Genomic DNA, 27,783 nt, shown 5'->3' with positions numbered 1-27,783 from the left:
GACAATCCTGTGGCACAACATGCAGCTGAACATAACTTGCTTGATTTCAATGGCTGCTTCACTATTCAAGTAATCTGGAGCCTCCCATCCAACAGCAGATCTTCTGAACTGCATAGATTGGAGTTATCCTTATGAGACATTCTCTGTTCCTGTAACTATCCCAGTTTCAATCTACAGTAACATGCTGCTCCCACACCCTCTGTTCCTGTAATAATCCTGGTTTCAGCCTGCCATAACATACTGTTCCCAAACCCTTCACCCAACAGTTTTCACCCCCACTGTCCTATCAGCTTCTCCCCACCCTTGTCTCCCAATCTCTTTGTGTGCTGCCCTCTGCTACTGCACTCATTCATCTTTTTCTGCTCCTCTTCTTTTTAGCTCTGTTTGTCCCACCTCCCTGCTCCACAACCTCCTGATGCTGTGCCTGTTGGCAGTCTAGTCCCTCCACACTCCACCAAACAGTGCCCCTCTCCCCCTCCACTTAAATAGTGCTATCTCTTTCCCTTCCCTCCTCCTCCTCCAGACTGTTGTTTCCATTCCATGTGACAGTTGCATTCTGGTCCGAGCTGCCGGAGTTGTCAGTCATGTCTGCATGAGTTGTACTTGCTTGTGTGAATGAATGGAGTATGTTTCTCTTTCTTTTTCTTTTCGCGAAGAAGACTGTGGCCAGAAGAATATGTGTAAGTGTCTTTTACTTGTGCCTGTCTACAACTTAATGTGTCATCTTTATGGTAAGTAGCAATCTATCTTTTCTTACATTGTTGTTAGTGTATATGAAATTTGTCTGTGCTCTATGTTGTACGAAGATGGCAATGCAACAATTTATGTAGCTCTAATCCGTGCATGTATCTTATAAAATTCACAATAAAGTAATTACATAAAAGTAATACACAACAGGTTATGGGTGTAAACCTCTAAAGAAAGAAATAAAAAATGTAAAAAATAGAAGACGTGAATAATGAAAGGGGGGTGGGATGATAATAATATTAATAATAATAAGTCACACTGAAATGTCACAAGAAAATAAAGAAATTTGTGATAAACAAGTACCTACTTTTAGCAAGTGGGGTGTAGAAATTAGAATATTGTTTAACCACAAGATCTGTGCGATACCATCGATGGAAATCAATCACTTGAAAAATGTGAAATAGTAGAAAAAAAGAAGAAATGGCAGCAATGGGACAGCAGATTGAAACATTATGAGAACAAGAGACAAAATGGTAAAGCCACATGCATTGTGTTGTGAAACTTCCAAGTCTGTGTACAATAAACTTAAAGCAACATACAAAAGAAATGCTTCTCAAATAACTCAACAGTTGCTTCAAGAACTTAATAGTTTTGAGGGAATATGGAATAGTTGTAGGTAAACAACTAGAATTCTCTCAGATACAGATTTATTCACACTTAGCTTCTACACAGATACAAGTCCGGAGGCTAACTGCCGTTAGCATCCAACATCCTGCCCAAAGCCCCCTCCTCAAAGATAGCACACTTACATACTGAACAAATATCGATATTTATGGCGCTCTACGCCACATAGCCCCCCCCCCCCCCCCCCCCCCCCCCCCCCCCCCCGCACAGTATGGAGAACGTCCCTGTGAATGTGAATGGGGGGGGGGGTGAGAAGTTAGGAAGGTAACGTAAACTGGTAGGAGACCGGGGGGTGAAACCCGGTACGTCGACGGCGAAGTCAGCAAGCGACGCCAGCGGCTGAAGACGACGTCCCGTCCTGGAGTGGAGGTGTAGCACTTCGTCAGCTGGCAGGTGGAGAATCACCTTGCCAGAAGGCCTAACAAAGGCACACAAATTGCCACACGCAGCACTTCTGCTCAATTTAAAGCGGCGCACCACACGAGATTCTGCACTTCATCCCTCGACATTGTCACACGCGAGTACCACACACACCGTATCGCCATCTACGACAACAGATAATTTATGTATGTCATCAGGGTGTACATGTGTTGTGAATTCTTGGGTGGCACCTGTACGAGCAATGGTAGGGAGGCAGGGAGGTGTGGGAAAGCCATGGCAGGGGGAAGCATCTGCTAAGAGGGGGGTGGCAGGTGCACTGGACTGCGCAGGAGACAACCTCGGGCGATCAGCTGACAGACGAAGGAGCGTGACCGAAGGCAACGAGGAGCCAGCATGGCTTGAACGGCGTGACAAAGAGCTGTCACATGAAGATAGTAACACACTTGTAGAATCCAAGTGGTTGGCAGTTCGACTGCGAGAGCTGTGAGGAGTGAAGCCCCGAAAAGATTGGCCACTCGAATTAGATGAACGCGGAGAAGGAGCAGTGCTCGGCAGAGAAGCACGCTGTGGAGAATCAATACCCGAATGCATGGTATGGGAAGATGGATGGCCGCTCAAAGCAGGAGTGGGAGAAATAGGGGCAGAATCAGGGAGATTCACCTGAGGCTCAATGAAAGCTGGTTTCACTCAGTTGAGTGAGACCGTGGTTACAGAGTCTTTTATGAGGAGATCCATGTTATTCTCAGAGCATTTGACGGCCTTGTGAGGACCTATGTAGGGCGCATTTGCGAACTTGCTTCCCGAATCTCGCATGGAAGAAACAGTAAGGTTGGGCGGGCCTGTGCTCCTGTGGGTAGTTGCTAGGTGACAGAGTATGTGCCCTAGAGTCTTCCACAGAGGCCGATGCACTGTCGTCGTGGGGAGATGAAGGTGCAGGCAGGGCGGCTAGTTTAACAGACTTGTTATTAGCAGCACCAGACAAGGGCGTGGCGTCAGAAAGCGTCTTAGTGCGGTCACGTCCAGAATGCAGTGCACGGAGCTCACGTTGCCTGGCGGAGTATGCTCTGTCGGCGGCACGTAAACGTTCATTTACTGGCCTATCTTCATACGCAGAGATTGCAGTCTGGACAGGTAAAGGCAGCTTTTCAGTCCAGATTCCTGCAAGCGTGTCATCAGGCATAACTTGCTCATCGACAAGAAGACGGATGCACCGCCACAGCTGGGACGGAGACCAGTCGCCGAGACACTCTTTGTAGATGAGCTGTCGCACATTTTCTCTCCTGGTTTTTAGAGACGCGCTCCAGTATCGTCTGTTTCGCCACAGCATACTTCCCTGCTAGGGGGGGGTGCTTTGACCAGATCGTAAATTAAATCGACGCGGTCGTGAAGATGGTTCATGAGGCAGGCGAAGCGTGCGTCGTCGTCCAAAGCACAGACATTGAATGTTTGCTCAACCAGGTTAAACCAGAACTCCGGGTGAGCGGGTTTGAAGTCTGGTTGTTTCAGCAGATTCAGCACTGCAGTCACTGCAGAGGTGCACCTATTACTTCGGACGGAAGTAGAGCATGCAGAAGATAGCGAGTCCGAATTATTGGCGTCCTGTAATGTGGGAATCGCGAAATTCACTTGACGCTGGGGGAGGGGGGGGGGGGGGGGCGGCTGAGAAGCAACGGACGCTCGAATGGTGTGAGGATCGTAGTCAAAATGTGCATTCTCATTGACATGGTAGCTCGGAGAGAAGCCACAAGTACATAAGTGCGCCGGTGAATATCCGTTAGGCACACAGTATTCATTCGACCGTGAGTGGTGGGGCTGGTTGTAAATGTCGGAGTAATTACTGTCCAGCACAGAATTGTTGACTTGATTAGAAGCAGCACAAGGATCCCATACACGTCCACTAGGATGCACACTCGGTGTGATATTTGCTGTTTGGCTAGCATTGAACACCTGTTGACTAGCCGGCGCGCAAGGATACACACGTGGCGGGAACTGATTCGAGTTTGAAATTACTACTGGATTTTCCAAAGTAGCAAAACCTCGCTCGATGCCTCGAACTGTATTGAATTGTGCGTTCGACACAGGAGTAGGAATGTTCCGACCAACACTCTGTGGAGAACACGTGGGAAGGTCTAGGCTAACAAAGCCAGAGTCCATGACCGTTGGCGGTTGGAAGAAACTGGCGGCACTCGATGAATTCCACTGCATGTTCTGGCTGAAGGATTCCGAAGATTCTTGCGGCATGTCCACTACGACGGCAGGAATGCTGGAGAGATATTGCTGAAATCCGGGCGGCGGTGAGTGCTGAAAAGCCATTGTCTGGAGCTGAACAAAGGCCCTCGCAATCACGGAGAAACCCGACGCGGTAGGTGCGTAAATAACCTTCGGGCGGTAACTCGGACGCGTATTACACAAAAAACAGGGTCACCAGTGAGGGAATATGGAATAGTTGTAGGTAAACAACTAGAACTCTCAGATACAGATTTATTCACACTTAGCTTCTACACAGATACAAGTCCGGAGGCTAACTGCCATTAGCATCCAACATCCTGCCCAAAGCCCTCTCCTCAAAGATAGCACACTTACGCACTGAACAAATATCGATATTTATGGCGCTCTACACCACAGTTTCATATGTGATAAAGCTAATGACATGGCAAGTAATGTAAGGGCACTGCAGAATATAGCTCTTTAACTGAACTACCAACAGTCAGAAAAGATGTCAGATAGTATGTTCATACCCAAGTTTCTGCCTATTTTGCCAGATGAATTTAAACAGTTTTCCTCACGATGTGATTCGTCACCCAGTAGTGAGAAGATTGTGGGATTTTATTTTCAAGGCTCATAACAGAAGAGGAATGATGAAGAGAGTATCATCTTTAATATTCTTTTTAACAGGAGGATCTAATATGTAGCAATTGTGGGGACATGGAAATTTTCAAGGGAATGCAAGAAGCCTAAGAAGAAAGAACACTGTTCTATATGAAAGAAAAATAATAACAGAGAACAAGACTGCTACTTTAAAAATAAAAATAAATTTCAGGAACAAAAACTAAAGCCTTTCAAGTCCTGTCCTCACCACAAAAGGACAAACCATAAAAAAATACTGTTGTTCCATGAACAAAGAAACACAAAAAACATGGGTGTCTGAAAAATTTATCCAAGAGGGTACAAACTTCTAAAATTGCTCTTTCGATATAACTAATTTGTGCCCAAAGAACTTAATTTGAGGGGAAGAATACAAGATATATTGAATTTCAAAATTTAATACTCATCCACTCATTCTGTATTTCTTTGTTCACAATTTTTGCTCTCTTCCAGAGCAGACAATGGTACTCTGACAAATGCATTTGGCTCCACATATGAAGTATAATATATGAACACATCTACAGTGTTGGATGGCTGTGTTATTCAGAGTCTACTACAATCGCTCTGGCATGTAAACCTTAGTATATTCTCAGCGAGCCTTGACAGGCTGTTTTAGCCTTCAGACAGAAAGTAAGCCACTTTTGTCATTAAGTTGTGCAGCACTGAAAAGGGTCCCCTTTTGGTAACTGGAGACAAATGTTGGACAAGTATTCTGTAGTCATGGTTACTTCAAGCTCGGTGTTGAAACTGCCCCTTTCTGGATCGTGATAAGGTCTGTACAAGGAAATGGCAGAGGGAAGGTTGGGGACTCTATTTCAGCTGTGCAATGGTTCACATCTGCCATGACTGGAAAACTGTATCAAAACTGCCACTGCAACAAGGGAACAGTATAATTTACCATGGCAGATTGATAATCAAATAATGGGAAGTTATGTTGTGCATAGTAAAGCTAACATGTTTCCCATTTCACTCGGCAATACTAAATTTAACATTAATAGCGTTGCAGACAACCATTTTTAGGAATTGATCAGAAGACAGTATGAGTCAATAGTAGCAGAACCAACTCCTACAGCAGTATCTCCACCAAAAACAGTAAAAACGTCAAGAACAGTTACAGTAACAACAACACATGCAGTAACAGTTCCATCAACAGCAGAGCCAGCTCTAATACCAGCAGCAAAATCAACAGCAAGAGCAACAGCAGAACCAACTCCAACATTAGCAGAACCATCACTGTCAAATAAAAAAACTTCAGACAGCAGACGGAAGTCTGTACCTCCATGCCATCTAAAATAATTTTAGTGGAAAGCAGAAGGAGGAGGAAGCCCACAAGATAAACAGAGATATGACTTTATTTAAGTCGGGAAATCAGAGGAATTTACAACACAGTATTTACAACTACACTCCTGGAAATGGAAAAAAGAACACATTGACACCGGTGTGTCAGACCCACCATATTTGCTCCGGACACTGCGAGAGGGCTGTACAAGCAATGATCACACGCACGGCACAGCGGACACACCAGGAACCGCGGTGTTGGCCGTTGAATGGCGCTAGCTGCGCAGCATTTGTGCACCGCCGCCGTCAGTGTCAGCCAGTTTGCCGTGGCATACGGAGCTCCATCGCAGTCTTTAACACTGGTAGCATGCCGCGACAGCGTGGACGTGAACCGTATGTGCAGTTGACGGACTTTGAGCGAGGGCGTATAGTGGGCATGCGGGAGGCCGGGTGGACGTACCGCCGAATTGCTCAACACGTGGGGTGTGAGGTCTCCACAGTACATCGATGTTGTCGCCAGTGGTCGGCGGAAGGTGCACGTGCCCGTCGACCTGGGACCGGACCGCAGCGACGCACGGATGCACGCCAAGACCGTAGGATCCTACGCAGTGCCGTAGAGGACCGCACCGCCACTTCCCAGCAAATTAGGGACACTGTTGCTCCTGGGGTATCGGCAAGGGCCATTCGCAACCGTCTCCATGAAGCTGGGCTACGGTCCCGCACACCGTTAGGCCGTCTTCCGCTCACGCCCCAACATCGTGCAGCCCGCCTCCAGTGGTGTCGCGACAGGCGTGAATGGAGGGACGAATGGAGACGTGTCGTCTTCAGCGATGAGAGTCGCTTCTGCCTTGGTGCCAATGATGGTCGTATGCGTGTTTGGCGCCGTGCAGGTGAGCGCCACAATCAGGACTGCATACGACCGAGGCACACAGGGCCAACACCCGGCATCATGGTGTGGGGAGCGATCTCTTACACTGGCCGTACACCACTGGTGATCGTCGAGGGGACACTGAATAGTGCACGGTACATCCAAACCGTCATCGAACCCATCGTTCTACCATTCCTACACCGGCAAGGGAACTTGCTGTTCCAACAGGACAATGCACGTCTGCATGTATCCCGTGCCACCCAACGTGCTCTAGAAGGTGTAAGTCAACTACCCTGGCCAGCAAGATCTCCGGATCTGTCCCCCATTGAGCATGTTTGGGACTGGATGAAGCGTCGTCTCACGCGGTCTGCACATCCAGCATGAACGCTGGTCCAACTGAGGCGCCAGGTGGAAATGGCATGTCAAGCCGTTCCACAGGACTACATCCAGCATCTCTACGATCGTCTCCATGGGAGAATAGCAGCCTGCATTGCTGCGAAAGGTGGATATACACTGTACTAGTGCCGACATTGTGCATGCTCTGTTGCCTGTGTCTATGTGCCTGTGGTTCTGTCAGTGTGATCATGTGATGTATCTGACCCCAGGAATGTGTCAATAAAGTTTCCCCTTCCTGGGACAATGAATTCACGGTGTTCTTATTTCAATTTACAGGAGTGTAAATACAAATAAATGTGAACAATTGGATGTGTTTGTAAATGAATCTGTGCCAGATTACTTGCTATTAGTGAATCCTGGTTATCTGATGCCAAATTAGAACTTTTTAAACCTGATAGATACTAGCTAATAAGTTTTGCAGATCTTCCACCAGAGGTGGGGGTGCATCAATGTATGTAAAAAGCAAGTTTGATTTTAATTCTGTGAATGTATGTAAATATTCATTAGAAGGGACAACTGAATTATGTGTAGCATGTGTAAAAATACCAAGTGATGATATTTATGTTATGTGTTTGTATGGACCCCCAAGTGGAAACTTTGAAGTTTTTTAACAAAGTTTTGTGACATGATAGATAATGTTTTTATGTCACACCTGAATAAGTTAGTAAGTGCCTCCCTCACCCCCTTTGGAGAGAAGAGTCATCCATGAAGAGTACAAGAAAGAAGACAGAAAAGAAGAAAGAAAACACTGCACTTATTGCATTTGAATGCAAAAAAGGAAAGGTTTCTGAAGAAGCTAACAAGAAAGAAGAGATAGTTATGGCTGTTGATAGCACATGTGCAGGATACATGTGTAATAAAGTGGAAAAGTTAACAAACGTGAAAGACTATGATAGTACGTAATGTGAAAGTTGTTAAACAAAATAAATCAATAAAAATAGTAACCAGGAAACAACAACAAACATTCTGTTCAAATTTATAAAGATAAAATACTCATACTAAAAAGACTAAAAACAAGAAGTGGATTGTATGAAGCAAACATTAAACCTGAAATGCAGTCAATATTGACACAAGAACAAAAACTGGAATGGCATAAGTTGTACTTCAATGATCAAGCAAATGTGCAATGGAGTTCCTAATAGTTATTGCTCAGCTGAAAAACTGTGTGAAGCTTGTGTGAGAGCTAAGCTAACCAACGAAGCCATTTTCAACTGTGTGAAACAGAGCATCAAGAGAACTTGAAGCAATATATACTGATGTATATAGACAGATGATTGCCCAGCATTTATTGGATACAAATTCTACATGACAGTATTAGATGATTTCATTCATTTTTGTGTAACCTATTTGTTAAGATATAAGTCAGAGGCTGCAAAATTCAAAAGAAACTATGTTTTAGACAATGAAAATCAGTTCAGTGTGAAAGTGTCGAAAACAAGGTGTGATAAATGTGGAGGATACATCAGTTGTGAGTTTAAGAATTGGTGTGAAGGAAAAGGAATTCTGCTAGAGGACAATGTTCCTTATAGCTTTCATCCCAGTGGAAAAGCTGAGAGACTAAATCTGCACTAATGAACAAGGCAAGATCTATGCTCTCCAATAGCAAACTGAACAAGAGCTTTCGTAGTGTGGGTGGGGAGAGGGGGTGTGGGGAGGGAGGGGAGGGGGACTTGTACTCACAGCAACATATTTAATCAAAAGTAACTCAACTATTATTCAAAGTGCTAAACCTGCATAAAAGTTGTTGATAAAAGACCAGATATGTCCAGAAAATAGATAAAAGAAGTAAAATCTAGTTTTTGCTTGGTTTGGCTCCAAATGTCTACAGACTGTTAGCTTATAAAGTTCATAATAAAGTAATCCAATGAATGTAAAAACACAACACATGGAAGGTCAGGTCACTCAGACCCTCTGATGAGAGGGATCCACCAGTATGTGAGATCAGAGTGACCTGCCCTTTATTTTTAACCTTCCCCAGCCTGTCTCTGTCCTCCCTGAGTACGGAATTATTATATCCAAAAGCTAATAGGAGTATCACTTTCACTTTTATATATGTATAATGACAGTACTACACATTTTGCCTCCTGAAGCTTAGTAATGGCCAGCAACTTTCGCATAATTTATTAGCATTATGTTATTGGTCCCCGTTTTGCAGGGCAAAATCCTCGAACACCCTTAAACAAATCACACACAGTTTGCAGAATAAGCAGTGCTGAATGTGCTAGTATGAATCATTTAAAGGTTTTGAAACTAGTTCTGAGATATGGGAAACATTTGTCATAGGCCGATATAAAGTTGACAAAGAGTAGCAAAGCCACAATAGGGCTATTATCCCATTATACTTTAAGTGTTACTGACCTGGACTTTATGTCAGAAGTCTAGCTGCTTTACTCCATCATCTGTCCCCCTGTGGTTATTTGATTTAAGGAAAAGTTATTAAATAATGAACACAACATTACAAAAATTAACTTGCCATCTTCTTACATTCATTAAAACAAGAAGCATTATGACAATCAGCTCATATCCGAGAATTTTAATAGGTCATATATCACAGGTTGGAACTTCACCTACACTATGGTTGTTTTAACACAGTGGCAGCATATCTACTGTACACCTTCACTGCTGAGTTCTAACTGACAAAGAACATGAGATTTAAATTTGTTACATGGCAAATTGGACCCTTTTTCTTTTCAGCCTTGACTTCAAAGGATATAGTTGCGTCACATAGATAATTAAATTCCAACAGCTTGGCATGGACATAGCAGCTGACTGCATAATGTTAATGAAATAAATGGTATTATCTGACTGACCGATAGCGACACAGAGATGTTGGCAGTTTAATTACTTAACACGGATACTTACCACAATAGTTATCTTGTTGATGTACTGAATGGGAACTAGACAATGATTTATAACACTATGTTCATATTCTAGTAGCTAAACGAGGACTGACTCTACTATTGTATTAATGTCTACATATAGATGCATACAATAATAAATATTGTAATTTATTATTACATTTTGAATATTAACGAAAAATTGAGAGAAATTTTTCGAACTACTATTGTATTAATGTCTACTTATAGATGCATTCAATTATAAGTAATGTAATTTATTATTACATTTTGAATATTAACATAAAAATGTGAGAAATCTTTTTAAAATACATAAAGAAACAATCAGCAAGGAAGCACATCCATTTAATTATGAGTTAGATGACATGAGAATGACAAAATTATATGTACTATGTAATGAAGATGACTGCTATTTATTGTGGATTGCCAAAGCCTGCCAGAAAGCTTAAAGATGGTGAAATTTTCCAAACTGAATAATTAACAAACTAACAATATAGCAGAGATGCTGAGTCGCAGATAGGCACAATAAAAAGACTCTCACAAATGAATAAAGCTTTCGGCCATTAAGGCCTTTGTCAACAATAGTCATTGACACAAGGCTTTGATGAAGGCCTTAATGGCTGAAAGCTTTATTTATTTGTGACAATCTTTTCATTGCGCCTATCTGCAACTCATCATCCCCACTATATGGTGAGTAGCAACTTTCCTTTTCATAATACTGTTACATTCCATCCTGGATTTTCCATTGTTTAGCAAATTAGCAAGTCATTTCCATGAAATCAGGCATTTTTGGAAACAGAAAAATCTAGGCTACAAAACTATGGCACTAAATATGGGAAATAACTGCAAGTTAAACTGGAACATTCTGAAACAGGAATTCTTTGAATATGAATAATTTTTGAAATGTGGAGTTTTTGGAAATAGTGAGATGTTTGTTGAGAAGACACGAATAAGGACTTTCAAATGAACTAACACATCTTAGAAAAAACAGCTATTTGCTCACTGTAAATTTCACCTTCACATGGTTTGCATTTATAGTTGATCACTAATATTTAAGGAGAATATTTCTGGATGAACTAATCATCTTATTGTTATCAGTATTTAAGAAACTTTACAGTGAATAATAAAGTCTTAATAATCTCTGCTTAAATAAGAAATTGAATATTTTAAGTAACTATTGTACATGTACTATGTGTGAAACGTAAAAAAAATGTAGTTAAGAAATAGAGTTCTAGCAAATGGGGCTAGCCCAAGTTGCTATGTCTCATGATCTTCGAGGAGTTGCAATTGCAATTGTATATCAAAAGCTCAGAGGAGTAGATCTGTGAGCCTTTGTGTCCTGCCTAGAGCAGTTCATGGATGGGCCCATTCATTGCGGAGTCAGCAACAGGGTACAGAATGATGTTAGGAAGGTGTTTCTCCACAAATTAATCCCATTTCAGTTTACAGAATGATCGCACACTCAAATCTGAAGAGATAGTGGTAGGAAGTATAGTCATAGGTACACTAAGGTTAAAAACCAGAGTCTTAGTGTGAGTAAATTAACACACTGGATTGGTATACTGAGTTTCATGTGTTCATTTGTTGTTCCCCAAATACTGTTATGTTCTTTTTCTTTTTCATTAAACTTTGTGGTCATCAGTATCTTTATCTCCATTATGTTTCGTATATGGTGAGATTAATATCACTGTTCTCACTTGCACAGAGTTCTTTTGGTGCAGCACAGTTAGTGAAAATCCTGAGTAACATGAAGGTGAGCTAGTCGAGGAACCAATATACTACTCTGGAGCAAATAAATGAAGAGATTGCTGTAAATTTGTTGACTGAGAGTTTCAATGTGGAGCAGTCAATGGCTGGTGTGCCTCCCACAACTTGTCTACAGGAAGAGACACTCCATTTTTTACATTCCCTCACAAACCATAGAGCTCACTGGTTTCTTCATCTGCTAATATAACGGAAAGATCAGAAATCAGCCAGTATAGAAAACCAAGTGAAGATGTATGCCACATTTAGATGGGAACCACTCAGACACTAGACCACATCATGGGGGAACATTGTTTGGCCAATGTATAATCTGTACATTGCAATTAACCTTTTCAAGGGAACTTCGTGAATATACACTATACAACTGGAGTTTTCTTAACTGTCCTTAGTTTGCTGAGAGTGGTGGTGGCTTGCTACTCAATGTCTCAGGTTTTTTGGGTGATGCATCTTAGTTGTAGTTTTATGTCTAGTAATTTCAGCGAATTCACTTCCTGAGATACCTGCATGACCTGGTACAATACAAAGCTTACCTTAGTACCTGTTCTGTGAAGCTCATCACATAGGTCCTAGGTATATGAGACTAGGATATTACAACACTGACTACTGATCCAGTGCTAAAAGGTAACTCATCAAATCACCGACATAAGTAAAATTTTTATCTTCCTTGTCTGGAGTTAGTTTACAACTTGAGTGAGAGATGCCAACCCTGCATGTTTTACGCTCATTCTAGTCTCAATTTTCCCATCAATTTGGTCTGATTTCTTAATTTTAGCTATACTAGTTCAGTTTTTATTGATTTTGTGGCTATAAAATAATATTTTCATTCCCACGGGCCACCCATGTGAGTGTTTCTTTCCATTGTCTACCAAAAGCCAAGCAACTGGTTCTTCTGCCCATGTTCAGTAAAGATCACTGCTTGCGCCCCTTAGCTGGGCAAAAATGGATAATCAGCTCCTTAACTGTTTCTAGATCCTTCTGTACAAATCATTCCAGGTTGAGGTTTTCATTAACTGTTAACAAATGGTTCAAATGGCTCTGAGCACTATGCGACTTAACTTCTGAGGTCATCAGTTGCCTCTGAACTTAGAACTAATTAAACCTAACTAACCTAAGAACATCACACACATCCATGCCCGAACTGTTTACATGCTAGGACCTAAGTTTTCTTTAAATTCTTGAACAGGTGGAAACACATTGCAAGATGGACTTCCTGCTGTGAAAGTGTTTGAGAATGGGACCTGTGTATGCAGTCCAGTAAGGGACGTTGAAGATTATTTCTTAAAATTTTTAATCTCACTACTAGCAGACTGTCAGTTCTGAGTTGATTTCATTGCGTCCGCCGCTCCTAGTTAAACACAAATGGGTATCATGGGTGATTAGGCATTAGGCAGTTGCTCTTTTGAGAATAGATTTAATTTGAGACTGCTCACTTTACTGCATGACGGCAGCATACATTTCACTCTTCTTTTTTTTATGTCCACTTCATGGCCTGTCTTTGACATTGCCTGAAACAAAAGCATGTTTCAGCAAATCAAGCAGGGATGATTTATGAGGTGAGGCTTTGCCAAAGCAAAGCAATCTCTAAACATTCTCGTTATCTCTGTCATTTTTTGCACTGACTGTGGATATCATTGTACCCACACAAATGCCAATAATCACGGTTCACAGTGTAACTATGTCCACTCACATCAGCCATGGCTTCACAACTGAAAAGATGCAATGCTGAAACAAAACAATACAATGTTGACAATGATGCTATTTGTCAACTTCAAAACAGAGATGCCAGTAAAACAACCTTTACTTCTCCATGTGAACAAAGTCAAGAGAGGTATGAGTGTTTCTTGGACGCCATGTATACAGTACTACAATTTATGGAGACTAATACACATAGCACCAATGATGTTGTGGGTCAGTATGCAACATAGAAATATTTTAGGCGTGATGGTCTCACAGATTTATACAGGCATAAAAAAAGCTTTGATGTTAGCTTTCCGGGTGCTGCTGCTAAGGTAACGAATGACATTTTATTTTAATATAAGTCTATATTTAGAATACATATGTAGTGTAATGTCAGCTTGTAGTAAAACAAGTTGCCAGGCACCATGTTTCTTAAGTAGTATTCAAGATTAATGTGTAAACCCACAAGTCTTTAGAAGTGTTAATAGCCTTCAGACAGGTGGGGGGTGAATCAAAATCCATGCTTCAAATTCCAATTTTGTACTCTACAGATGGGTCCCTGAAGTTGATTTTCAGCGGCACATTCTGTTGAAACAGTATAGTGTACACTAAAGTCACCTACATACAGTGAAAATGAGGTGTAGGGCCCACTGCAGATACAATTTCATTGATGGCAACTGCTAAAATGGTCGCACTGAGGACCAATCCCTGTCGCAGTTCATTGACTTGAACAGAGTGATTGTTGACAGTGGTTACAGTCCAGATGTCGATGGAAGTGACAGAAATTTTCAGTTAAATATTGGCATGCAGCCTCTGAAACCCCATTCATAATGTGTGCCAAGGATGTCATGCCTGCAGGAGGAGTCATTTGCTGTTCTTGGGGTCAAAGAAAATATGAATTCAGTGGTGGCTGTGCATGAAAGATTTTCTAACTGCCATTCTCAAGCACACACAATGGTTGGTGGTGGATCAGAACTTATAGAAACTACTTTGAAGCTGAGACAAGAGTTCTCATAATCTGAAGCATCAGTGTAAATGCCAGTTAACCATGCTATCATGTAGCTTGCATTATCTGTTGGAGAGGCAGACTGGCTCATTGAAGAACATGAAATGTGGAACTTTCATTGGTTTTAGTACAGAAACAATAATGATGCCTTCACATTATTGAAATAGGAATGCTCATTTTTATTTGAGGCTTCCAAGTTGTTTTTTTTCTTTTTTTTTTCTTTGGAGAGCCAAATTTTTTGTGTGAGAGTTATTAGTTGGGTATTGTAGGGTTGACAACATCAATTCTGCAGTTTGAGAGTGCATGTGTTGGATAGTAGTCAGAAAGAGTTGAATGACTCAGTATGTCACATCGCGGGTGGAGGAAGGCAGAATTTTGAGGAGCAGAGTTATTTTAAATACTAGTGGATATTAAAACTGAAGTAAATGTTGGTGATTGACACGCTATTAAAACTGAAATAAATGTTGGTGATAGACAAACTGTGGAAATAATATGAGATGGAGAATATTAGAGGATTCAAAGGAAAAGATGACAATAAGGAGTTATTAAGTAAGTAGTATTCAATTTTAAATTGGTTCAAAATTACACATGTTGTCCAAGCATATACTATTATCTATTAAACAATAATTAAACAGTATAGAAACCAAAACAGGGGAATGTGATTGGTACTAGGCTAAACACCCACAGCTCTTAACCTTCCCTGGTTCACTTGTATGCAAGTTCTTGATCCCCACTAAATAGTTTTCAGCTGTCTTTAATTACTATAATAGATATAATGAGCAGTGATGGAAGTTTACATAATGCACTATAAAGCTCCCTCTCTCTGAATGATGCATTATGTGCTTTTATGTGCTGTGAAGAGATGGATAGGTAAAAATGTGATGCAAGGTGTTCAGTTAAGGGTAGATGGTCAGAGACAATATTGCCACTGAAGGGAAGTCCTGGTATTATTGCTGAAAGTTGAAGACTACTGTCACCTTGTAGTTTTGCACACACTTGTAAGTATGGAGTAAAATGTAAAGTCTTATGGCACTGTTGGCTGGGAGACTTCAGAGGGTAGGTTCATCTGCCTTATTGTAAAGGTTTTCTTTATCCTTTGTGCACAGTGGTACCTTTTCCTTGTGAAGTGTGAGGCCTGTGTGTTTAAGTGTATCTAGTTAAGTGCAGGTGACTGTAATGTATGTGTGTCACATGCTTTTACTTCAAGAAACACCACACAAAAGTTTGGAGTTTAATCTAGGACGTTGACATAAAGACTGATGATCAGGGAGTTTACACCAACACCGCTCCCTATGTTTGGCATAAAAGCAAAGGGAATGCAGCCTGCAGTAAATAGTATAGCCACGCGATTACCCATCCAAGTACTGGCCACAAATGATGTTGCTGAACTTCAATGAGCTGATGAAAATTGATGTATTCAATGACGTAATGCCACTGGCAGCTAAGTATGCGCTGAGGACACATTTTTCTTTCAAGAGGCCTCTGTGCTCTATTTGATTAGATTCTTGGATTTTTGTGTGACCTTTTTACTCTGTCAGACTGGTCATGGAAGGATGTTTATTTTGTTGAAGAGCCAACCAGCATGCGTTCTGACCGAAAGATTACACGTTTAGTAGTCATTTTGTTGTTTAGTAGTCATTTTGTTGTGCCTCTCTGCAACTCAACATCTCCACTGTATGATGAGTAGCAATATATCCTTTTCATAGTACTACACATTTTGTTCTTGAGCATATGAATGGGCCAGCAGTTCTATCGGATAATTTATAAACCATATTGAGATAAAGATATAAGAGTCCAAGTAGAATGATAATAATAGTAATAATAATAATAATAATAATAATAAACTAACGGCAGCAACCAATCAACAACTCAACCAATTACTAAAGATAACAGAAGTATTCAGCAATGATATAAATATGGCTTTTGGAACAGACAAATGTAAGAAAAATAGCATAGTCAAGGGAAAACACACTAAACAAGAAGATTACATATTGAATAACCACAGTGACTCCATAGAAGCGATGGAAAAAACAGATGCCTATAAATATCTAGGATACAGACAAAAAATAGGAATAGATAATACAAATATTAAAGAAGAACCAAAAGAAAAATATAGACAAAGACTAACAAAAATACTGAAAACAGAATTGACAGCAAGAAACAAGACAAAAGCTATAAAAACTTATGCTATACCAATATTGACCTACTCATTTGGAGTAGTGAAATGGAGTAACACAGACCTAGAAGCACTCAATACACTTACACGTTCACAATGCCACAAATATAGAATACATCACATACATTCAGCAACAGAAAGATTCACATTAAGCAGAAAGGAAGGAGGAAGGGGATTCATCGACATAAAAAACCTACATTATGGACTGGTACACAATTTAAGAAAGTTCTTTCTAGAATGAGCAGAAACTAGCAAAATACACATAGCAATCACTCATATAAATACATCGGCTACACCACTGCAATTTCATAACCACCTCTACAACCCTTTAGATTACATAACATCAACAGATACGAAGAAAGTAAATTGGAAAAAGAAAACACTTATCATCTAACACAGCCACACATCGATCAAGACGCATGCAACACATGGCTAAGAAAAGGCAATATATACAGTGAGACGGAAGGATTCATGATTGCAATACAGGATCAAACAATAAACACCAGATATTACAGCAAGCATATTATTAAAGATCCCAATACCACAACAGATAAATGCAGACTTTGCAAACAACAAATAGAAACAGTAGATCACATCACAAGCGGATGTACAATACTAGCAAATACAGAATACCCCAGAAGACATGACAATGTAGCAAAAATAGTACATCAACAGCTTGCCTTACAACATAAACTTATAAAACAACACGTTCCCACATACAAGTATGCACCACAAAACGTACTGGAGAATGATGAATACAAATTATACTGGAACAGAACCATTATAACAGATAAAACAACACCACATAACAAACCTGACATCATACTCACCAATAAAAAGAAGAAATTAGCACGACTAATCGAAATATCCATACCTAATACAACAAATATACAAAAGAAAACAGGAGAAAAAATTGAAAAATACATCCAACTGGCTGAGGAAGTCAAGGACATGTGGCATCAGAATAAAGTTGACATTATACCAATTATACTATCAACTACAGCAGTCATACCACACAATATCCACCAGTACATCAATGCAATACAGCTACATCCAAACTTATATATACAACTACAGAAATCCGTAATTATTGATACATGTTCAATTACCCGAAAGTTCTTAAATGCAATATAACATATACCGTACAGTTAAAAGGAAGTGACACTTGATCAAGGTCCGCGTCACTTTCTATTTTTAACCAGACTTAACGTCTGAGAAAGTAAAGAAATGATAATAATAATGCATCATAAAAGTTAAAGAAAAGCTATTTAACTTTCAGTCCTCAATAACGTCAAAAGTATATATGTTGTGTGATTACTCTGTCATTACCACATCCTAACATATCTACAGCTACATCTACATTCATACTCTGCAAGCCACTGTGAAGTGCATGGCACAAAGAGAATAGCATTGATAGAAAAAGATAACTGAAGCAGATAAATAGAAAAGATATATAAATGATATAGCACAAAGGAAATAATACAGAAAATAGTGCTACATGACTCTAAGCCTGTTCTAGTCAAGCACATAACTCACAAACAATGTGAGTACACTTGGGGCCCTCATCCTCACAACCTTCCCATTTAGGACTCTTGGTGACCTTCTCCAACCTGCTCCTCTTTATTTTATGAGGCAAGAATGAACAGTTCAAAAATCTAGGCTTAGTGATTCCACTTTTAAACGTGTTTATTGGCAGTATTGGAATTTCATTTCAAGCAGTAAGTAGTTTCCTGACAGTGTAGATTTTATGTGATTCCTTAGATTTTCCCGGCATCTTACATGTTTATGCTCTTCATGGGTATGCTCCTGGTTCTACTACCTCCCGCTGTGGAAGTCAAACATGCGCCAGAACAAATGGACGTGGCCAGCCCATAGAGGGCTCTGTGTCCCCAGCGGCTCTTCCACGCAGCGGCTCTCGCACAGCGAGCGTGCCACTGCTACACCACGTGCAGACCGCAGCCAATAGCCACTCCCTCCAGTTTCGTATATAGGGACCCACTCTGCCCTAGTCCAGTCAGTCTGGTACTCGCTCTGGATTGCGTCTCTATCTCGGCAGTACTGCTTTCTGGTCGTTGCTCGTTGTTGACATTTGCCTGGCTCTGGTTCTGAGTGGATTTACTGTTGGTGTTTGGTGTTGTGGTTTCTACAAGCCTCCTTTGTTTATCTCTTCCTTGTTGTATTGGTCATAGTCGGTCGTTGTCGGTTGTTGTCGGTTGTAGTTGGTCTGTCGTCTGACTCATCCTTGTGTTTACCCGGTGGTGAGTGCTCCACCGCCGGCGGCTTCCCCGCCTGGCGGCTCCGATCCGCAGCCCAAGGCATTCCTGCAGTTGGTTTTGGTTACTACACTGGTTATGATCATCTTCACTACACAATATTTTTGGGATCCATCTGGCCACCATCTTCAGGTGCGATCACTGGGTACACAATCACTGAACTGAATGAACATCAGAAACAGATACTAGTAAATCAGTTGCTTTTCTACCCTTCTTAGGAAATATGATATTAAAAGTGTTATTTTGCCTTTGGCCAAGACTAGAGCCCTGTTTGGAACTTAAAGATTATTTGGGATTGAGAAAACCTGGAGTTTATAAAATTCCCTGTCATTGTGGAAAGGCCTATGTTGGACAGATTATTCGCACTATTCATGACCGATGTATGGAACATCAGCATCACATACGTTTGCTCCAGCCTGAAAAATCTGTTGTCGCTGAACATTGTCACAATGAAGAGCATAACATGTCATCTGAAGAGACGCAAATTATTGCTCTGGCTGATCTTTACTGGGATCGTGTGCTCAAGGAAATACGATTATCTGATTATATTATTAATAGAGATAAAGGTTTTTCTTTAAGCAAGACATGGAACTCTATTTTATCTAATATAAAACAACAGTGGCCTGGTTTTCAACCCTCTACATCTTAATTTACGATTTATCACTTTCGTCTGTTTCTACTGCCAGCAGAGCTGTAATTCTTCGCTTATCAAGAAATGAATTAGTAAAATAAATTGACAAAGTAGATTAAAGAGCTTACTAAAATAAACTTGTTTAAAAAGGCAGTTAAATGGAAAGTGGCAAGCAATACCTTTTATACAGTAAGTGATTACATAGGGTGGGAGTTTGATAACAAAAATGCAATGCAAGTCGTATGCAATGTACTTGCCTCCCCAGTCTTTTTCTAAAGTCCTGACAAATTAAGGGTTTGTTACATGCATGGCTGATTTTAGTAACATTTGGTATCGATAAAATCTAGGAGATGACTACACAACTCTCGCATTACCCAATAAAAAATTCTACTGATTACAAAATAATAAATGCAGGCAGGCTGCGAGCAGCGATCAAATAATGTTCACAACACTCACTGGTTTTAGATTGAAATAAGTAATGTTTATTATACCTTTAGCTTCTGACTACCACAACATCAGATTGAATACTTTACAAATAAGAGTAGCACACCACAGTATGTTAACTACTCAGTAGTTGTAGCAAACTATCATAAATTATCCAAGTTCACAGCTTGTATTCAAATGTTTAAATACCTCAGCTAAGTGGCAAAAATAATACAAGTTCAGTACCTGCTCTTAAACTCAAAGTCCAACCCAAGTTAACTCACAAAAATAATATAACTCCAGCACTTGCTCTCAGAATCAAAAACAAACCCAAGTTAAGTGGCGAGAAAATATTGCAAGTTCAACATTGCTCGCAAGATCAAAGTCCCACACTAATTAAGTGGATTAAAATGTTACAAGTTCAGCACTTGCTTTCAAAATCAAAGTTCAACCCGAGTTAATTGGTGAAATATCATCCAAGTCCAATACCCATGAGCAACAGATAAAGTTCTTGTAGTCCATCAAAACTGTTTTCCAATAAATTTCTAACATTTTTAAGTTGCAACCAACACACCACTCATAGAACCACATATAAAAAATCTGTTAATGTATTCTGATAGAGCTCCTAAGAACTATCTGTAGACATTGATTTTGTCAGAATCACTCCAGAATTTTCAAAATTCATAGGCATTTACAAAACTAGCATCATGAATAACTTAAAAACTACTGGTTGTATCAAGAGCATGTTTGATGCTCATTCTAGTCTCAATTTTCTCTTCAATTTGGTCTGATTTCTTAATTTTAGTTATACTAGTTTAGTTTTTATTGATTTTGTGGCTATAAAATAATATTTTCATTCCCAAGTGCCACCCATGTGAGTGTTTCTTTCTACATCTACATCTACATTTATACTCCGCAAGCCACCCAACGGTGTGTGGTGGAGGGCACTTTACGTGCCATTGTCATTACCTCCCTTTCCTGTTCCAGTCGCGTATGGTTCGCGGGAAGAACGACTGTCTGAAAGCCTCCGTGCGCGCACTAATTTCTCTAATTTTACATTCGTGATCTCCTCGGGAGGTATAAGTAGGGGGAAGCAATATATTCGATACCTCATCCAGAAATGCACCCTCTCGAAACCTGGCGAGCAAGCTACACCGCGATGCAGAGCGCCTCTCTTGCAGAGTCTGCCACTTGAGTTTGTTAAACATCTCTTTCCATTGTCTACCAAAAGCCAAGCAACTGGTTTTTACCCAGCAACATTAAACCACCAGGCTACCTGAAGCCCTTCTGCAAGCATATTATTTCACAGGTTCCTGAATCGGCAAGTAGTGGAGTTGGAGTGTATCATCTGCTGTGGGCTAAGCGGCTGAAGCCTAGCCACTACCTCCAAGTGAACAATGCGTACCTGTAACCCACACATGTGGTGCACCCCTAAACTGTCAAAACAGGGTATCTGATCAGTCAAGCCTGTCTTCAGAGTCTTGGTGCTTAGCCATGTCTGTGAATTACCTCTCATGTTTCATAACAGACTTCTGTATTTAATGTTCTTTTTTTTTCCTTTTTTTCTTTTTTCTAATAAAACATTCACCAAAGCTCCACAATGGATAATACTACATTTTCTCCTCTTTATGAGATCAACATCTCATTCACTCCAGAGGGATAAAAATGTGGTAACAGAAAGTCTGCAGTTGAATATAAAAAAATTTAAGGAGTAAAGGCAACAACTCACCAAATAGGTGATGTGTGGTGTTGTTGATAGGCACATAAAAAGGCATGTTACTAGCTTTCAGATGAATCTTTCTTCAGAACTGTGGTGTACACTGCTGTACTCATCATATGCGTGTGTATGTGTGTGTGTGTAAAATAGCTCAGCTCGTCTCTGTTTTATCAGTTGGATGTGCCATTTTATATAGCTCCTCTTGTGACGTGGTACAGAACCGAGATGTGGTGATTTCAGTGTGTACCTGAGCTGCAGAGATGCACCTGCAAACAAACAAAAAATTACTTGTTTTATTTTTATTTTTTCAAGGTGATAATTAAAACTTTATTACTATCCCTTGTAGCTCTGAAGAAGGATTTGTACAAAAGCTAGCAACATTATGTCTAGTTCATGTTACTACTGATGAAAGCACCTCAACTATTTGGTGAGCTGTTAACTTGATGCATTAGATCATTCAGTATGGAAGGGTGCTGATTCATTTTTTTCTGGCAAGCATATGTGAAGTTGTGGCACATGAAATGGTTCTGATCTCAGTTGATAATGTTGTACCATGTGCGCAGGAGTGGTGGTGAGACTGATTGAACACTGTAGCACTAGCTGTTTTACATTTTGAATTAAATTCTTCACAAGAATGTATTAGCAAAACAATACTTCTCACTAGGAAAAACCGAACAAGGATGTATTTTTTTGACTGGCTGTTTAGTATTTGAAAGAATGCTGGCTCTAGTCTCCAACCAGCAACCCAGGTTTAGGTTTTCCTTGGTTTATATTGTAACAAATAAGCCCTCGGTCACAAATATTAAGTCAAAATTGATCTGGTTTCGACACTACTATAAGCGTCGTCTTCAGAATTAGACTAACTGTACTAAAACATTAGGTATATAGTACATTAATAAAATTAAAGTTTGTACTGACTCGAAAAGATGCAGTACTTACAAGTCACATATTAAAAAAGATCTAAGCCGGAAAGGGGACGTCATGAACACTTGTGAGATGGCGAGCCGCTAAGGGCTGCTCCTTGGTTTTCGTAAATTACTTCAGGTAAATGCTGAGATGGTTCCTATTATAAGACTATGAGATGCCCCATTTTTGTCAACTATCTGCAAATGTGTAAATGCCCTGGTATAAACATGTATGAATTATGTTTTTTGTTCTTACACTACCATACTGCAACATGTCCAATACACTTGTAAAAGTGATCCAAGGATGAATAAAACTTCTATTGTTACTATTACATATTAATAATGGATATGATAAATTATTGATCATTGTATGAGGGTAAATCAGGAAGTCTTTGCCCTATTATTCATTATCTGAAATAAGGTACATACAGGTAATTACAAATATGTGTACTATTCATCATACCTTACACTATTTTTCCACATATTGCTCACACCAGTTCAGAATTTAACCCATTAGTGCACTAAATTTGAGATGCCCCTTTGGTAGAATTTGTCTGGCTGACTGTGGAACCATCATCAGACTACAGTCTCGGTTCCATCATTGCACATTAATTGCTGTCCTGCCAGGAAATTCTTTAATAGACTGAAAACGTGGAAATCAAAAGGAGCAATGTCCGAATTTTGTGGTGGGTGGTCCAGCCTCTCACAGTGAAATGACTGGAGCTTGTCAGTGGTTCTGATTGCCACAAGTGACCTTGCATTGCTGTGGGGGTTAACCACACTGCACACACCGAGAATCGTTTGGAACTACTTCCTGATGGCAGCCCACTGACATGACAGAGTGGAACAACAACTGTTGACATTGGTGGTTGCACCTAGAGGCATGAAACCCAGCAGGAGTGGTCCACAGTGATACTAAAAGACTATAACATCACTTTCCCAACAGATGGCACTGAACAGAAGTTTTTTGTCACAGGGAAACCCAGGTGTTTTCACACCATGCTCTGCTGCTTCAGTTCCAGTATGAAAATCAGTATCCACATTTCATTACCAGTAACAATGTGTTCCAGGAAACTGTCAACCTCCTCAGCATACCACTGCAGATGATTCAGTGAAGCAATCATTTGTTTGCCTTTCATCATGTCATCCAGCTGCTTAAGCACCCACCAACTTGAAACCTTTCGTGTACCCTAAGGACCCATGAATGATGTTGTAAACATTTTTGTATGAAATGCCAAGCTCCTGGGAAATGTCCTTGTGGTGCACACCCCAATGTCCTTTCGCCATTGCACCCATGCAGAAAACGTTGTTGTCAGTCAGCGATGAATGCTGCCTCCTCAAATTTTCATTGTCATGCAAGTCTTCATGGCCTTATGCAAACTCACAACGCCACCACTTCACAATTCTCAAAGATAGACACTTTTCCCCATATGTGGGTCACATTTCCCTGTGAATTTCAGTGGGTGTTTGTCCTTTGCTACAAATCATACTTCGTTGCTTGTACACCAGGAAGGTGTTAAGTGCTGTGTCATGGATCTATCAGCAGACATGGCTGGGTCAGTCCAAGAAAGATCCACCCCTGAAAATGGATATGTTGACTTTGCATTTACAGCCATAATTTCGCTAAAAAAATAGGGGAAAAGACTTTGTGATTTGCCTTTATATATATGAATGCTTTTATAGGCAATGCTCACAGCTGTTTTTTTATGGACAGAGTCTGTTAAAAGACAGCTACTGAGCATTTCTTACGACTCTATTTCATAATTTTTACTTATAATCCCTGCATCATAAATTAAGATAATTTCTTGAGAGATTTGTAATATGCATTATATTATGTTTCAGATGAGTACAGTGTTAATGCAGATGAAATATTCATTGGTGCTCTCTTACTTCATCATCTGCAACTGCTGCAGTTTAATGCACATGAAATATTTGAGACTGTAGTGAGACAAAAAGGTATAATAAAAGGATCAAAAACAGTATACCTTGGAGTTGGGCTTTACCCAACTGTTTCATTCTTCAATCATGACTGCTATCCTGCTCTTGCAAGGTAATTTTACAAATCATACAACATGGAAAAGTACTGCATATTTAATATATGACAATCAGGGGAGATCTACGATTCAAAGGGTATTTTGTAATGTTTTGCATCCAGTAGTTAAGTATCATTACACAGTAGAAAAATACATGAATTCATTATTAGGTGACAGAAGTATGTAAAGCTTGTTTCAAATGTTTGTGATGAAGTGATTCAAGTACATATTTCTTTTGTGGCGGCGTTCGTAGCGACAAACACTTCGCTGTAGAAACGGCTTACGAAGTCACCGCCACACTTTCAATAGCGGGCCGACCGGTCCGCTGGAACAGTAAACAGAAAGATGAAAACCCAAACACTCTGATTACATAAAAGTCGGTACTTATCTTTATTAACAAAGATACAGAAACACAGTAGTGAACTCCGTGTCTACAGAAATCTGTCTAGTTCGAGTCGGAGCGGCTAGGTCAGCGTCGGCTGACGACAAACAACAACTCTGCTGCGATGAACACACAACTGACTAGCAAGTACACAAATCGGTGGCGAGTATACAACTGAGCGGCGAATACAGAACTGTCCTAGCGCTCGCGACTCCAGTCCTTAAGAAGCCAGAAGCCAGCGGTGGCGCGCGCAGACTTGCGGCGATTTCCTGTATCGCTGGCGCTGCTTGCGGACGGCGTCCGGACTTTGATGCTGCCAACCTTTTGGCAGCGGGCTCGGTTGGCATTACTGGCTAGGATATAACAATTTCTTACCAAAATAAACAAAACTTTTAAAAAGTAATGACTGGGGTGCATGTACATTATATTAGTCAGTGAATCATAAACTTTTAAGTGATTTATTTTGTGCCTTCTTACAGTTTTCATATTAGATGATTTGGGCTCTTCTGTGAAGTTTCTAAAGTTTTATTATCAATTTCCAAAAACTTCTTTTATTGCAGAAAACCCAATTCATAAATGTGAATTGCGTGAGGGAGCACTTTCCTTTATCTGTGCCAAGAGTAAGAACCTTGTACTTCCCACTGCACCATTGCATGGAATTAAGTGTAGTTTTTTGGCTACTACAATAAAGGCAAAATATACTACAGATATTCAGAATTGGTAGTATATAGGTATTACAGGAAGTGAGTGTGTCTCTCTTGGTAGTACAAGAAATGGGATATCCCAATCATTGATAATGTAGCTGCTTAGGAGATCAAAATACCAGCTCTGACTCTTTCTCACATTAACTACAATATTAGTTTGCAACAAAAGGCACTGACCACAAAGAACATAGTCCTACATCTACATCTACATCTACATTTATACTCCGCAAGCCACCCAACGGTGTGTGGCGGAGGGCACTTTACGTGCCACTGTCATTATCTCCCTTTCCTGTTCCAGTCGCGTATGGTTCGCGGGAAGAACGACTGTCTGAAAGCCTCTGTGCGCGCTCTAATCTCTCTAATTTTACATTCGTGATCTCCTCGGGAGGTATAAGTAGGGGGAAGCAATATATTCGATACCTCATCCAGAAACGCACCCTCTCGAAACCTGGCGAGCAAGCTACACCGCGATGCAGAGCGCCTCTCTTGCAGGGTCTGCCACTTGAGTTTGTTAAACATCTCCGTAACACTATCACGGTTACCAAATAACCCTGTGACGAAACGCGCCGCTCTTCTTTGGATCTTCTCTATCTCCTCCGTCAACCCGATCTGGTACGGATCCCACACTGATGAGCAATACTCAAGTATAGGTCGAACGAGTGTTTTGTAAGCCACCTCCTTTGTTGATGGACTACATTTTCTAAGGACTCTCCCAATGAATCTCAACCTGGTACCCGCCTTACCAACAATTAATTTTATATGATCATTCCACTTCAAATCGTTCCGCACGCATACTCCCAGATATTTTACAGAAGTAACTGCTACCAGTGTTTGTTCCGCTATCATATAATCATACAATAAAGGATCCTTCTTTCTATGTATTCGCAATACATTACATTTGTCTATGTTAAGGGTCAGTTGCCACTCCCTGCACCAAGTGCCTATCCGCTGCAGATCTTCCTGCATTTCGCTACAATTTTCTAATGCTGCAACTTCTCTGTATACTACAGCATCATCCGCGAAAAGCCGCATGGAACTTCCGACACTATCTACTAGGTCATTTATATATATTGTGAAAAGCAATGGTCCCATAACACTCCCCTGTGGCACGCCAGAGGTTACTTTAACGTCTGTAGATGTCTCTCCGTTGATAACAACATGCTGTGTTCTGTTTGCTAAAAACTCTTCAATCCAGCCACACAGCTGGTCTGATATTCCGTAGGCTCTTACTTTGTTTATCAGGCGACAGTGCGGAACTGTATCGAACGCCTTCCGGAAGTCAAGGAAAATGGCATCTACCTGGGAGCCTGTATCTAATATTTTCTGGGTCTCATGAACAAATAAAGCGAGTTGGGTTTCACACGATCGCTGTTTCCGGAATCCATGTTGATTCCTACATAGTAGATTCTGAGTTTCCAAAAACGACATGATACTCGAGCAAAAGACATGTTCTAAAATTCTACAACAGATCGACGTCAGAGAGATAGGTCTATAGTTTTGCGCATCTGCTCGACGACCCTTCTTGAAGACTGGGACTACCTGTGCTCTTTTCCAATCATTTGGAACCTTCTGTTCCTCTAGAGACTTGCGGTACACGGCTGTTAGAAGGGGGGCAAGTTCTTTCGCGTACTCTGTGTAGAATCGAATTGGTATCCCGTCAGGTCCAGTGGACTTTCCTCTGTTGAGTGATTCCAGTTGCTTTTCTATTCCTTGGACACTTATTTCAATGTCAGCCATTTTTTCGTTGGTGCGAGGATTTAGAGAAGGAACTGCAGTGCGGTCTTCCTCTGTGAAACAGCTTTGGAAAAAGGTGTTTAGTATTTCAGTTTTACGCTTGTCATCCTCTGTTTCAATGCCATCATCATCCCGGAGTGTCTGGACATGATGTTTCGAGCCACTTACTGATTTAACGTAAGACCAGAACTTCCTAGGATTTTCTGTCAAGTCGGTACCTAGTATTTTACTTTCGAATTCACTGAACGCTTCACGCATAGCCCTCCTTACGTTAACTTTGACATAGTTTAGCTTCTGTTTGTCTGAGAGGTTTTGGCTGCGTTTAAACTTGGAGTGAAGCTCTC

The 27,783-nt window shown here is 40.7% G+C and overlaps 1 protein-coding gene across 2 annotated transcripts in view; it reads left to right on the top strand.

Moving 5' to 3' along the window:
* LOC126095248 (SET and MYND domain-containing protein 4-like) overlaps positions 1-27,783 on the top strand; it is a 169,318-nt gene that overhangs the window by 125,798 nt on the left and 15,737 nt on the right. For both annotated transcript variants that reach the window (XM_049910001.1, XM_049910002.1), the window contains exon 9: positions 24,429-24,636. In XM_049910001.1, coding sequence (XP_049765958.1) covers positions 24,429-24,636 — 208 coding nt within the window. The remainder of the gene's footprint in view (positions 1-24,428; positions 24,637-27,783) is intronic.

This window comes from Schistocerca cancellata, chromosome 8, assembly GCF_023864275.1.
Source record: "Schistocerca cancellata isolate TAMUIC-IGC-003103 chromosome 8, iqSchCanc2.1, whole genome shotgun sequence".
In the NCBI taxonomy this organism is placed as follows: domain Eukaryota; kingdom Metazoa; phylum Arthropoda; class Insecta; order Orthoptera; family Acrididae; genus Schistocerca; species Schistocerca cancellata.
The sequence above is the reverse complement of the archived record's forward strand: the minus strand, read 5'-3'. Positions and strand labels throughout refer to the sequence as shown.